General features: G+C 43.2%; 1 protein-coding gene across 1 annotated transcript; it reads right to left on the bottom strand.

Moving 5' to 3' along the window:
* Positions 1-10,582: 10,582 nt before the first annotated feature.
* Positions 10,583-12,924, bottom strand: LOC309694558 (uncharacterized protein). The gene is made up of 2 exons (XM_082514744.1): positions 12,643-12,924; positions 10,583-11,940 (listed from the first exon to the last, which is right to left on the bottom strand). The coding sequence occupies exons 1-2, from the start codon at positions 12,890-12,892 to the stop codon at positions 11,096-11,098; spliced, it is 1,095 nt and encodes a 364-aa protein (XP_082370870.1). The 5' UTR covers positions 12,893-12,924; the 3' UTR covers positions 10,583-11,095.
* Between the last annotated feature and the right edge of the window lie 600 nt (positions 12,925-13,524).

Genomic DNA, 13,524 nt, shown 5'->3' with positions numbered 1-13,524 from the left:
ACTTCTCCCACACCTCCTTGTGTCTCTCTGCAGGACATAGGATCTGAAGGTACATTTCGTTAGTGTTAGGGTCCCTTACCTCTCTGCACAGCGTACCCTCGCAAACCTGCAGCCTTCTCCATTGCCGTAATAACTTCTGTACAGGGCTAGGCAGGGATCTCCTCGTTGGTGCATCAGGCGGGATTCCCTGTTCCACATGCTCCCTCAGGATGCGCAGATCCATGTCCTTTTCTTGAGCCTCCTTCCAGTCATTCATCTGTGGCACCAGCCCCTGTGGCTCCCGACGTGGAGCACTCGTGATGTTTATGTAAGCTGTGTGACAGTCTGTGGGAAATCTAGAGAGAGCATCAGCATTAGCATTCTCTTTTCCAGCCCTGTACTTAACCTCGAAGTCAAAGGATGCCAGCTGTGCCACCCAGCGTTGCTCTGTTGCCCCAAGTCTAGCATTCTGTAAGTGGGCCACAGGATTGTTGTCGGTATACACGACAAACTTGGCACCTGTCAAGTAATCCTTGAACTTCTCAGTAATGGCCCATTTTAGAGCTAAAAGTTCCAGTTTGAAGGAGCTATAGTTTTTGTCATTTCGTTCGGTGGGGTGTAAGCTCCTGCTGGCATATGCAATCACCCGTTCCTTGCCATCTTGCACCTGAGCTAACACAGCACCTAAGCCTTGATTGCTGGCATCAGTATAAAGTGCAAAGGGCTCCAGGAAATCTGCATAAGCCAGAATAGGGGGCTCGGTCAGAGCACATTTCAAGCTGTCAAAGGCTTCCTGACATTCAGCAGACCACTGGATCTGCATGCTTGACCTGCTAGAAGTTCCCACGAGCAGAGCATTTAAAGGTCGAGCCAACCTAGCAAACCCTGGGACAAATCGCCTGTAATAACCTGCCAGGCCAAGGAAGGCTCTGACCTGCCGGGTGGTAGAGGGAACAGGCCAGTTCTGGACAGCTTGGATTTTCTCAGGGTCCGGTCTTACCCCTTGTCGGTCGACAAGATGCCCCAGGAACTTCACCTGACGGTGGAACAGCTTACATTTGTCCAGCCTCAGCTTCAGACCATGTTGCCACAGCTTCTGCAGGACATTCTCCAATTGCTGTAAATGAGTAGAGAAGTCAGGTGAGTAGATTATTATATCATCCAGATATACCAAAACCGATTCAGAAAGGTGGCTACTTAGACACCGCTGCATCAGGCGCTGGAAGGTGGCAGGGGCATTACAGAGTCCAAAAGGCATGCGATCAAACTCAAACAAACCCAGAGGAGTGGTAAATGCAGTTTTCTCCCGATCCTTAGGATCCATTTCCACTTGCCAGTATCCACTGGCAAGATCCAGTGTGGAAAACCACTCAGCTCTGGTCAGACATGTTAAAGTCTCTTCAATTCGGGGGAGCGGGAACGCATCTTTATGAGTTACTGCGTTTAATTTTCTGTAGTCTACACAAAATCGCCAACTGCCATCCTTTTTCCTCACCAACACAATGGGGGCTGCCCAGGGACTGCTACTCTCCCGAATGACACCTTTTTTCAGCATATCTGCTAGAAGTATCTTAATCTCTTTGTACATCAGTGGTGGTAAAGGACGATACTTTTGTTTAATGGGTGGTGTATCACCTGTGTGGATCTGGTGTTGGACCAAATCAGTTCTTCCGTAATCCTCCTCATTTACAGCAAACACCTTTCGCCACCTCTGCAGCAGGGTCTGGAGCTCGACCTTCTGCTGGGGGGTCAAGTCTATGCCGTTAAGCAGTTGACTCACCTCCTCTTCAGGGATCGCAGGCTCTTCGGGCCCAGCTGCTTCAACTACGCCCACCTCGATCACACCATCGGATCCCATTGTCAGGCTAAGATCACTGTCCATCTCCACGTCCGACTCCTCCACCTGATACAACTGGCCCATTTTCTGGTAGCGTCCTATAGTCACTTCGTATGGATTAGGGTTACAGACCCGGATCGGGAGCCTCCCCCCTTTGACTACTGACAGGGTTCGAGCTACCCCCCAGGGTCCAGCATCAGGTAAGGCTTCCACTAGTGCCAAGCGTTCTGTCCCACCCTTACCTTTACACGTCTGGCCCCAGACCACCATTTCACAGTTCGGGGGCACCGTGACTCCTCTGCGGCTAGCAGGTCGAACATAGCCTAGAAAGCCATCAGTCTTGGTGGTAGCAGTCTGTTGACAGACGGCAAACGCCTCTTTCCATGCTCTGCGGGACTTCAGCTTTTGAGGATGAAAAGCAGACTTGCCCTTGGCAAAAACATCATTCCAGCATGTACTAATAACATTCATACCAATAATTAAAGGGTGCGTGGAACAGTCATTTCTCACAACCACAACCCCTTTTTCTGGTATCTCCACCCCTTCTACCTCAAAATCCATAACCGCATAGCCTGAGTATGGTATCTCAAGTCCATTGGCTGCCTTTAAGGCGAACAACAGGGGTGTGTCAGTTTTATTCACTTCAGGGAAATGGAGATCCATTACCTGCTGTTGCACTAGTGTAACCTGAGAGCCTGTGTCTAATAATCCCGTCATCTTAACCCCTCCCATACACACCTCAATGAGTGGACATTCTCCCACAAAAGCTGTACTGGCCCCCTGATTGTTTGAATAGTCCCTTGTCCCCACCGCCTGGGCCTCGGCAGCGGGGTTTATTAGTTTAAAGGTGGTTGCTGGTCTAGTGTGCTCGGACAGAATCTGGCAATATGCCCAGCTTGTTTACAACGATGGCAAATGGGTTCTCCCTCTCGGGTCCAGTTATTAGCATACCCAGAACGCTTTGGCTTAAACCTTGATTTATTAAAAGCTGAGCCGGCTGGGCTTTGCTGTGGCAAGAGCGGTTTAATTTCATTAACAACATCTTTAACAAGATCTCGCATTTGACCCTTGACATCCTCCATAATTTCTTTTTTAAATGTCTCTTTCCAGTCCGGTTCATAAGGTGGCTTAACACACCTGGACTCACCCACTGCCAAGCACGTAGTTTGCAATCCCTGGTGTCCCAACTGTTCCTCCTCTAGGAGCAACGCCTCCCGATGGACTGTTGCAAAATCCTCTTCTGGATGGTGACGCACGTAGGCTCGCAGGGTTTGTGACAACGGGCCCTCCCGCAGGCCCAACAGCATCTGTTCCTGTAAACACTTTTCAGTAGGTGCTTGATTTGGATTGCGCTGTTGTAGCCTGCAGTGCAACTCCCTCAACCTTAAGGTAAAAGATTTTACCGACTCATTTTGTTTTTGTATACAGCTAAAAAACTGCGACCTCAAAACCGCTAGGGAGGTATTGTCACCATATAGAGAGTCTAGATATGCGAATATTTTCCTAATCTGGTCTCTATCTTTTTCTTCTAACACGCTTACTTGACGCTTTGCCTCACCGCTTAAAGCCCCAATTAAAATTTCTACTTTCCGGGCCTCGGCTATTTCTTGAGCATTCAATAAACCTTGTATTTGTTCTTTCCAGTCACCATATGAAACATCTGTTTCAGGACCCTTATATTTTGGTACCCAAGGGGCACCCGGATACACTGGCATCATCATCTCTATATCTGCACTCCAGGTGCTGAACACTGCTCCCCAAACTTGTATCCTGTCGACAACGCCAAAATTATGTAGCCGCTAAACTGGTGGAACTAAGTCTTCACCACCACGCCTATACAAGCAGAAAGGGGAGTGAGTGGGTCAGCGCTCAGAGCACAGAAACTTAGCTGGCTTCAAACACACCATTTATTTTCAGGATAAAACACAATCTGAACCCCAAATACAAGCTAAAATCCCCGTATACAATAAAAAAATTGTGTTTACAACCCGCTAAAAACCCTGCCGGCAGGAATGATTAAACGCTAAAAATACAAAGCTAAATGAATGTTTTTCCCTATACTAAAAACTCCCCCCAGGGTCCTAATTCTCCCAGTCCAGCAACACACGGGCAAATTCTCCTGAGCTGAGAGAGACAGGAGAGGAACTCCTCTTCCGGGATGTGGACTCTCGACAGCAGAAGACCAGGGAGGAGGCTCCTATCTCCACCTGACTGTGCGCAATCGTGCAGTCCAGCTACTCTCCACCTCCTCGCACGGCCTCCCTCGTAGCTCCGCCCTGAAACAACAGACACGGGCCAGCAACGTTGTCAGCGCAGCCGCTGTTACCCTTCCCCGGCAAAGCTACTCCTAGCGCCCAACAGTGGGAAAGCGATACTCACAGATGCAGGCAGAGGCGTACCCCTGCCCTACTGTGGATTTCACGCGTCGCCTCCCACGGTCGCTATTCTGTCCGTCGGGACTGGATCGCCGGGTTATGCTGGCCGATCGCCGAATGTCTCGTGGCGCCCCACAGTCAGGCCGGAGGTCCTTCTGTTCATATGCTGGCTTGCACACGTTTTGTTTTCCAGCTCTCCACTTTTCGTGTGTCTCTCTCTTTTTTTGTCTCTGCGCTTACCATCTCCCTTAAGTCAGTTTGGTGGCTGATAGGCCACCTCGGGGAACGCCCCCACCTCACAGGTGTCTAAAATTGTCCGCTTAATCCACAGTGGAATAATAAAAAAACATATTGTTCAATCAACACTAAACACACACTATAAATATAGAGATAAAATCATGCAATAGGAATATCAATAAACAAACATGCAATATCACTATTACAATAAAATCATGCAAATAAAATCGACACCCTGTACCAACACAGTCTGATCCAAAACAAAATATAAAAACACAATTTTCCACTGTGTGACATGTCTCTCTCAAATCTCTTTTTTAGAAAGCACAGACGTTGTTGAACAACTTTCTTATTGTTTGGCATACTGATACTGGCATTCCGAAAAGGTAATGCTATCTGGATATGACCACCCACATATTTGGCAGAGTTAGTCACTATTTCCAGAAATCTCTGATCCTCTCTTGACAATCCAACCTGCTCATCAACTTTGCTCTCAGGAAAGTCATTCTTGAACCGTTGCTGCCAAAGCTCCTCCAGCGTGACAACAGAAATTCTGTTGACTGTAACTTGTGGATGCTTCTGATCACTTGTAGCTTCACAGTTTCCTGAAAGTGGTCCATTGATGGTCCAGCCAAGCCTTGTCCTTATGGCATACGGTCCTCCATCAACACTACACACCACTTCCAGAGGTTCCAAGGCTTTGGGAATGTTTGTTCCAATCAGAAGTTCGATTCCTGCATTTATTTGAGGCAGGGTTATGTGTTTTAAATGTGCCCATCCTTCAATATCTCCTGGTGTTGTAATATTTCCCTTATGTACAGGCATGGACTCCTGTGTGTACACTTTTGGCAGTTCCAGAAATTCGTCACCACAAAGAGCGGCAACCTCCAGTCCTGATAAAGTGTTGCTGCTCACAACTCTTTCCTGGCCCATGCTTCTGAGGAGGATGTTTCCTTTCCTTCCCTCAAGGTGAAGTCTGCGCATCAGACTCTCAGTGCAGAAAACTGCTGTGCTCCCTTGGTCCAAAAAAAGCATATGTTGTAATAATGTTGCTTCCTTTCTTTGACTTTACTTGGACAGGCACAATGGGCAGTTTACAGTCCTGGTCTCCAGCCCCTGTAAGACCACTCGACACTAGTGTGCTCACATGCGGCTGCATGTTCCTGTCGGTCTTTTCAGAAGGTGAACTTTCTTTGTGCAGGATGGTGGGATGTTTCCAGCTGCATTTGGAACAGGAAATCCTCTTACGGCAATCTTTACTGATGTGTCCTATACACAAACAGCCAAAACAGATGCCATTTTCCTTTAAGAAGGTTATCTTCTTCTCATGAGCCATTTTTCCCCAACTGTGCACAGACGTCCAACATATGTCTTCCTCCACAACAAATACAGACGTTCCTTCCAACCTGATTATTTTTCATTTCCATTTCCGCAGGCTTAGGTGTACTCTCCACAACTTGCATAGTGGTGGCAAAGCTTGTTCCTTTATTTCCAGGTCTGCCTTGATACTTGGCTTTACTCATTCCTTTTGTTGGTAAAGAAAGCGGAGAATCTTGAATATTACCGAATACAGGATCAGTTAATATTCTTATTTGCTTCTCCAAAAAGTCTGCAATATCCATAAATTTGGCTCTTCTTTTATGCCTTTCTTGCAGGTCACAAACATGGCTTCTCCATTTGTCCCTAAATTTATACGGCAATTTTTTAATAATGTTCACCATATTAGAAGGCATGTCCAAATCGCTCAGATGCTGCACCTCCTCCATTGCATTACAGCATCCCCTGAGGAACAAACTGTAGTTCTGAAGAGCTTTTACTTCCTCTGTTTTAATTGATGGCCATGAAAGTGCCTTGTCCAGATATGCAGCTGCGACCTTCTGTTCATCGCCATAGTGCTCCTTTAACAGTGATTTTGCTTTGCGATAACCACGATCTGAGTTCATTTGTTGACAGCTTCTCACCAATTCCTTTGCATGGCCTCTTGTGTACTGTTCCAAAAAATATAAACGATCGCTGTTATTCTTCGTATTGCACTCAACTGCATTCTCAAATGCTTTAACAAATGAATAATATTGAAGTGGATCTCCATCAAAATGAGTTATTTCTCTCTTTGGTAAAGAAAAGAGGCTTTGTTGTTGGATTAAGAGTGTTGTTATTTCATTTTGTTTAGTCATTACTCCAATAACATCATTTTGTGGTTCCGGTTCCACCATACCATTTGTATAACAGTCATTTTATTTTATTTATTGTGGACTTCAGGAAGCACACAGCTCCACATTCCCCCCCCCCCATCATCCTGTCTGACACCCCCATCACCTCTGTGGACTCATTCCGCTTCCTGGGTACCACCATCACCCAGGACCGGAAGTGGGAGCCCACCATCACTTCCGTCATCAAGAAAGCCCAGCAGAGGATGTACTTCCTGAGGCAGCTGAAGAAATTCAACCTGCCAACACGGACGATGATGCAATCCTACACTGCAATCATTGAGTCCATCCTCACCTCCTCCATCACCGTGTGGTACGCTGGAGCCACTATCAGGGACAAACAGAGACTGCAGCGTGTTGTGCGCTCTGCTGAGAAGGTGATTGGCTGCAGACTCCCATCTCTGCAGGACCTGTACACCTCCAGGACACTGGGGCGTGCAGCTCGGATCTCAGCTGACCCTTCTCACCCTGGACACAGTCTGTTTGACCTGCTCCCCTCAGGCAGGAGGCTCCGGTCCATTCGCACCAGAACCTCTCGCCATAAGAACAGTTTCTTCCCCTCTGCTGTCGGACACATGAACAATAACCGTATGACTGTTCCCACCACTAACACATGACCCTACGCTGTGTTCACTGCATCATTCCATGTTTGGCACTGATCACCACCTGCACTCATGTATATATCTATCTACTTAGCACTTTTAATTCTTATTCTTATTTTATATTTTTATGACAGTATGTTTGCACTGAAGCACCGCAGCAATTTCCTAATGTTGTAAACCTGCTCAACATTTGGCAATAAACCCTTTCTGATTTCTGATTTCTGATTTTGTCCATTTGCATCAGATGGGTTTGAAGGAATAACTGAATATTGTCGAGGATGCTTATTTTGAGAAGATTCAGTCAGCACAGCTTGTTGCATGACACATTCCTGGGTTTTATCTTTTCTCCGGTTTTGAGTTTCAGCATTAGTCAATGAATTTTGTTTTGCAGAAATGTGAGGTATAAATTCTAATGCATCAACATTAAGGGTTTGTTTAGATCTTTCATGGGAAATGTATGAATTCATTCCATCTGAAACTTTTAAAGATCCTTTTTTGCTTGTTATACTTTGAGCTTTAAGGACATTTATTGTAGCCATTTTTTCAGCAATTTCAGTGTCCAATTTTAGCCTTTCCTTTCTTTTACGAAGACGTTCCTCCTCTTCTTCCAGTACATGTTTCTCATCCAATAATTTCTGCTTTATCATTAAAGCTGCCAACTCTGCCTCAGCTTTCATATGAACAGATGAAGTTGAAGATTTTGATGAAGAAGTTTTGTGGCTTTCAACATTTGAAACACTATCACTTGGCTTGATATCATCCTCCACTTCTGTCTCAGTATTTGATGTAACATTGTTTTCCAATAAATTGATTTGCTTTGGACAAACAGCAGAATTTTGTTCTCTTTGATTTATCCAGTTCTGAATTTCATTTAAAAACACATTGGTGTATTTCATGATACTTGAAAACCATTCCTCTTGTTTTATTACTTCTTCCTCTGGCACCAAAGACAACACCTCAACATGTGAACTTGAAGCCTTTTCACACAGTGCCTTTAAATCCACCAAATACTGCTTAATTTGAGAAAGATTTTCATTGTGTTGCAGGAGCGCTTTCATTTTTTGTATTAGTCCTTTCATTTTATTAACATATATTTTGCATTCATTTTGTGATTTTTCGATTTTATTCAACAATGCCTTTCCAGTCATTTTTCTTTCTCTCTTTCCCCCAAAATCATTAAAGGAACAATCATCACCACCTGTTTGACTCATGATTTTCCCGTTTGTTTGTTCGATTTTTTATTTATTTATTTTAATCTTCAGTGATCATCCATTAAAACATATCCACTGGAAGCCACAATAGACTTTGACCATAAAATCCTTTCAACGTAACGGCACTTTAATTGTCCATTTGAACGTCATCCAAGCAGCATAATTAATAAGACGCAGCGCAGTCATCAATCCAAGAGCGCAGCCAAAAACATTGCACATTTAACCAACATTCATTCCATTCAGTGTCTCCTCTTGAAACATCTCAGCGCTAATGCAATGTGGCTTCCTTTTCCACAACCAGACATGCACAGGTATTCTTACCTGCGCTCCTCAGAATTGCGTCAGGTGTGTCGGTGCTGCTGGGCTCACTCATTCAGATGCGCTGCACTTACTTGTGGCTTTCAGGTTCCTTGATCTGATTCCTTTGATCCTGCTTGCGGCTGGCTTCTCCAGAATGCCGTTTTTTGTTGACTAAAGATATAGCGACTTCCACAGTCGCTACAGGCCGGGGATGGAGCCTGCCTATTTGCCTGACGCGCTGTCAAAGTTACGCAATAATGCGAGAGATGGAATTGTTTGCTCGTTTAATTAAAGTGCTTTGAGAGTTTACAGAGTAGTATCATCGGCTCCTGATTCAAACTCTTACAACATCACAGGCTCTAATATAACGAAGCGAAACATGTAGTGCAGCGGTCAACAAAAACTACGGCTACCCAGCCTTCCTCTCTGTCAAAATCAAAACCCGTGAATGACAGAGTGACAACGCCCATTTATGTCACCGCTAGCACCCACGTGACTCCCATAACAACCAAACAAATAAAAACCCAGTGATCATCAAAATTCAATACATTCAATTATGGCTCCTACAAATATAAAAGTCTTCTACTTTATGATGGAAATGTTCTTTCTGGCTCAAAATGACATCATTTATCTGAATCTGTAGAAGAAGAAACAATCTCGGAAAGTCACTTTACTCTGTGTCTCACTGGATGTTCAAAGTTTTTAACAAAAGAGAAAAAGAGAAGCATTCTTTGATTTTAGTCTGTTAGCCCACAAGCTGAGTTTTTATCAGAGTCCTGCATGAGTCAGTGTTATTTCACTGACACCATCACAGTTTTACACACCTGTTCTGTATGACTTTGTCTCAGGTTTGCGGTGATATCCAGCACTCTGAGCTGATGGCAGATCTGGTCAGTCCACAGTAGCTTCAACCACTAAATTATCTCTAACACATCACCAAACCAAAGTCTTCCTGCTAAGAGTACATCAAAGGTGAAAAGCGAGCCTAGAATGTCATCATTTCTGCTCTCCTCTTTCTTCTTCTTCTACTTCTGGACCGCACACATCTGTCGCTGCCCTACTCAGGTCGATCTAATGAAAATCAGCCAGAAATAATAATCAGAAATCCAAATGTAGAATTTGTAGAACAAATGACTGACTAGTGATTAGTGTTTTACAGTGATTACGACAGAAAGCCTGTTTCTGCCACTGCTGCCAAGCATTTGCTCTTTTCAGCTTGTTCAATTGTGGAGGTTTTTACATTCTTTACCTTACAATATAAAGCACCTTGAGGCAACTGTTGTTTTTTTGGCACTATATATAAATATAAATGAATTGAACTGGTAGCAACTTTATGAATGAGAAAATGAAAACAAGTGTCAGTCAGCTGGTTCATGTCCAGCAGGTGGGGAGGAATCAGTGAGTCTGTTACTCCAGTTACTTACTCAGAGGTAAAGTTAAAGAAAACGAGTTTCCTTCATCGCACTAAACCTGCCCACTAAACATGACCCTGAATGAACCCATATGTAAAGGACTGTAGGTTTTAAGCAGGCTCACGTAATGGCAACACAATAGATGAGGAAAGTGGGGGAACTCTGACGACATCTAGTGGACATCTTGAAGATGACGGGTCTGAACAGAGAGCAATGCAGGTCTGTGGAGAAGATTGCAGCACACTGTGAAATATGAACTATGAATAATATCTACATCTGTAATGATGTAATCAAAATAGGCTCCATGTAGTTTAAGTTCTGTTACTGTACTTATGAAGCAAACTGCACACACAGAGTTGGCAAACATTGAGTTTACTTGCATTTAGGCAAAATGATATAAACACTTATCATGAGCCAATATAGCACATTTAACTGCTTTTATTTAGCAGGGATTACACAATACACAAAATTAGTCACAAACATTTTTAATCAAATCTTGCAACATGTTGCTAAGAAGAACCAGGACAACCAGGTCAAAGCCATACTGAAGTATAACCTTCATTAACATAAATCACAAAGAAAACATATTTAAATAAAAATTGTATACTTGTCTTGAACTTTTTTAAATCTTTAGTCCTGTGTATCAAAACTTATTTATTGGCTGATAAAAAGGAATCACATCATGGTTGTTACAAGGAACAAGTGATGAAAAACTCATTTTCATGTTTGTTTTCTTCTATACTGAAGAAGAAATACAAGTTTCTGTGGTAAATATTAAAAGAGCATCCATGTTCAATAAATATTTGTGTCACCTTTAAAGACCAATAAAAAAAAATATCAAACTTAGAGAAACATAAAGTCAGGGCTGGAACAAACAACATAGAGTGCCCTTCACTGCTGTGGACAGGAAATGTACCGTGACTTGGAGCATGAGGTCATTTTCTACCTCGGGTGCTGCAGTGATTTGGTTTGTCACTCAGGTGGATCCTTAGATGAAAATTCAGTCCTGATTTCCAACTGAATCTTTCCCCACAGGAGCTACAAATATATGGTTTCTCACCTGTGTGGATCCTTCTGTGACTTTTCATAGTCGACAAGTCTCTAAACTCTTTCCTACAGACGTTGCAAGAATACGCTTTCTCACCGGTGTGGATTCTCAAATGAGTTTCTAGTCCTGATTTCTTACCAAATCTTTTCCCACAGGTGATGCAAAAATATGGCTTCTCGCCTGTGTGGATCCTTACGTGAGTTTCCAATCCTGATTTCCAAATGAATCTTTTCCCACAGGTGCTACAAGAATGTGGCTTCTCACTTGTGTGAACTCTCATGTGTCTCGTCAGGTTGGATTTACACTGAAAAGTTTTTCCACAAGTGTCACAGCTTACAGATTTTTTACTTGTATCAGTTTCACTCCGAGACTTATCTGTTCGGTTTTTGTGACGTCTCCTTTTCTTCAGCTCCGCATTTCTAGTTGATCCCGAGTCCACATGCTGGTTTTCTTCCTGTTCCTCAAGCTCTGGTTCAGGAAAGTTAAGAGCAAGGAGCTGGTCATCGTTTGGTTCTGATTCACTGAGGTCACTTTCCTCAAAACTAGAAGTCACCATAAAACTATTGATCTCCTGCTTCAGTACAATCTCCTCCAGCTCCTGACTGGTGCAGAGTTCCTCCTGTTCCTCTTTAATCTGTGGAGGATCTGGGTCCTCCTGGTCCAGACTTGAGTTCCTCTCCTGCTGATTGGCGACAAACTCCTCCTCCTTACAGGCAGTTTGCTGGTGGAGGTCTAAACGAACAATAAAAAAAATGTAATTATAGAAAAACACTTCTGAGAAGATAAAGTTTTAGTTAAAGTCTGTAATGAGGGCATGTTGCTCACATTTGCAGGTGAAATTAAAAGTGTGTAAAAATGAAGTTATTTGTGCACTCTGATGCAAATGAGAACTTGAGTTCTGACATTTTTCAGCAACATTAAGAGTAAAAAAAACCTTTCAAACAAAAAAGAACTCACTTATTACTGACTGACTGATGATCTATTTTGGAGTTGATCTCGAAACTGATCTACATCTTGATATTTTTCAAAATAATCTTCACTATTGGGGGTGGCTGTAGCTCAGGCGGTAGAGCAGATCATCTACTGATCGGTTCGATTCCCGGCTTCACCTAGTCTGCATTTCAAATATCCTTGGGCAAGATACTAACTCCAAGTTGCCTCAAGTTGCTCTTTGATCTGTGGAATGTGTGTCTGAATGTTGGTAGAAAGCACTAAGAAAAATGTGCTTGTGCGAATGGGAGTGAGTGGGTGAATGCACAAGTTTTGTAAAGCGCTTTGAGTGCTCAAGATTGAGTAGAAAAGCGCTATATAAGAACCAGTCCATTTAAAACTCCCTGTCATGTTTTCACGAATACACATTAAATAGATCTGACTGATACAAACTGTAGGTTTAATATTAATGTTAACACTTCAGAAAAGCGATTACAGTTTTACCGCTGGTCTGTAAATCTTTCTCAGGTTTCCAGATGTTATGCAGCTGTCTGAGCCGCTCTTCCCCGCTCCAGACGACGATGCCTTCATCCTCGTGTTTCACTACAAGCTGTTCTCCCTCTTGACTGATGCAGAGTTCCTCCTGTTCCTCTTTGATCTGTGGGGGATCTGTGTCCTCCTGGTCCAGATTGAAGTTCCTCTCCTGCTTCCAGACCTGCTGGCCAGCCAGATCTTCCTCCTCCTTACACTTCATGTTGATGTGGGACTTGAGGAACAAAGTAAAAAGAAAAAGATTAGACAGGTAAAGGTGCAGCCTCAGTCAGCAGGGCTGTACACTGTGAGCATGTTGCTCACATATGTGAGAGAGGTTTGTACAAATGTTTCAGAAGCACCATGTGACTCCCTCTCTTTGTTGGAAAGTCTTATTAATTCACTTTATAACTATTACTTTGAAGATAAATTTCTACCATCACAAAAATATTATGACCTCTTTAAAAACAAACAACGGCAACTACATGACTTAAATTCCATGTTTAGATGAAGGTAATGGTCAATGCCTTTTGACAGGGGAAAAACCTCCACACAGAAGAATCTTACTTGGCTGAATCATAAATTATTCACCATGATTAAAACTGCAGATGAGCAATAATCTGCATTTTATTTTAGCCAAAGAGGAATGTTTCTGTTTGTCTGTGATCTGACTTTTTCTGCTGGCTCCAAATTTCATTTTATCCTGTGTAAGTTTGTTTCTCTTCCTGTTAACTAGCAAAGTCAAAATCACCTTGATTCATTTAACTTTAATTCAATTATAAATGTAATCATTTTATTGAACAATTAATTTCATTTCAATGAAAAACAATTACTTAAAAGAAAGAGATTAAGTTG

This window comes from Aulonocara stuartgranti (genome assembly GCF_965226115.1).
Source record: "Aulonocara stuartgranti genome assembly, chromosome: 18".
Classification (NCBI taxonomy): Eukaryota; Metazoa; Chordata; class Actinopteri; order Cichliformes; family Cichlidae; genus Aulonocara; species Aulonocara stuartgranti.
This window is presented reverse-complemented; position numbering and strand designations above follow the sequence as displayed.

Excerpts from the sequence above, each read along its gene's own strand:
- LOC309694558 (XM_082514744.1), bottom strand. The coding sequence starts at position 12,892 with ATGAAGTGTAAGGAGGAGGAAGATCTGGCTGGCCAGCAGGTCTGGAAG. Across the intron at positions 11,941-12,642 it reads GAAAGATTTACAGACCAGCG|ACCTCCACCAGCAAACTGCC; the intron begins GTAAAACTGTAA and ends TTGTTCGTTTAG.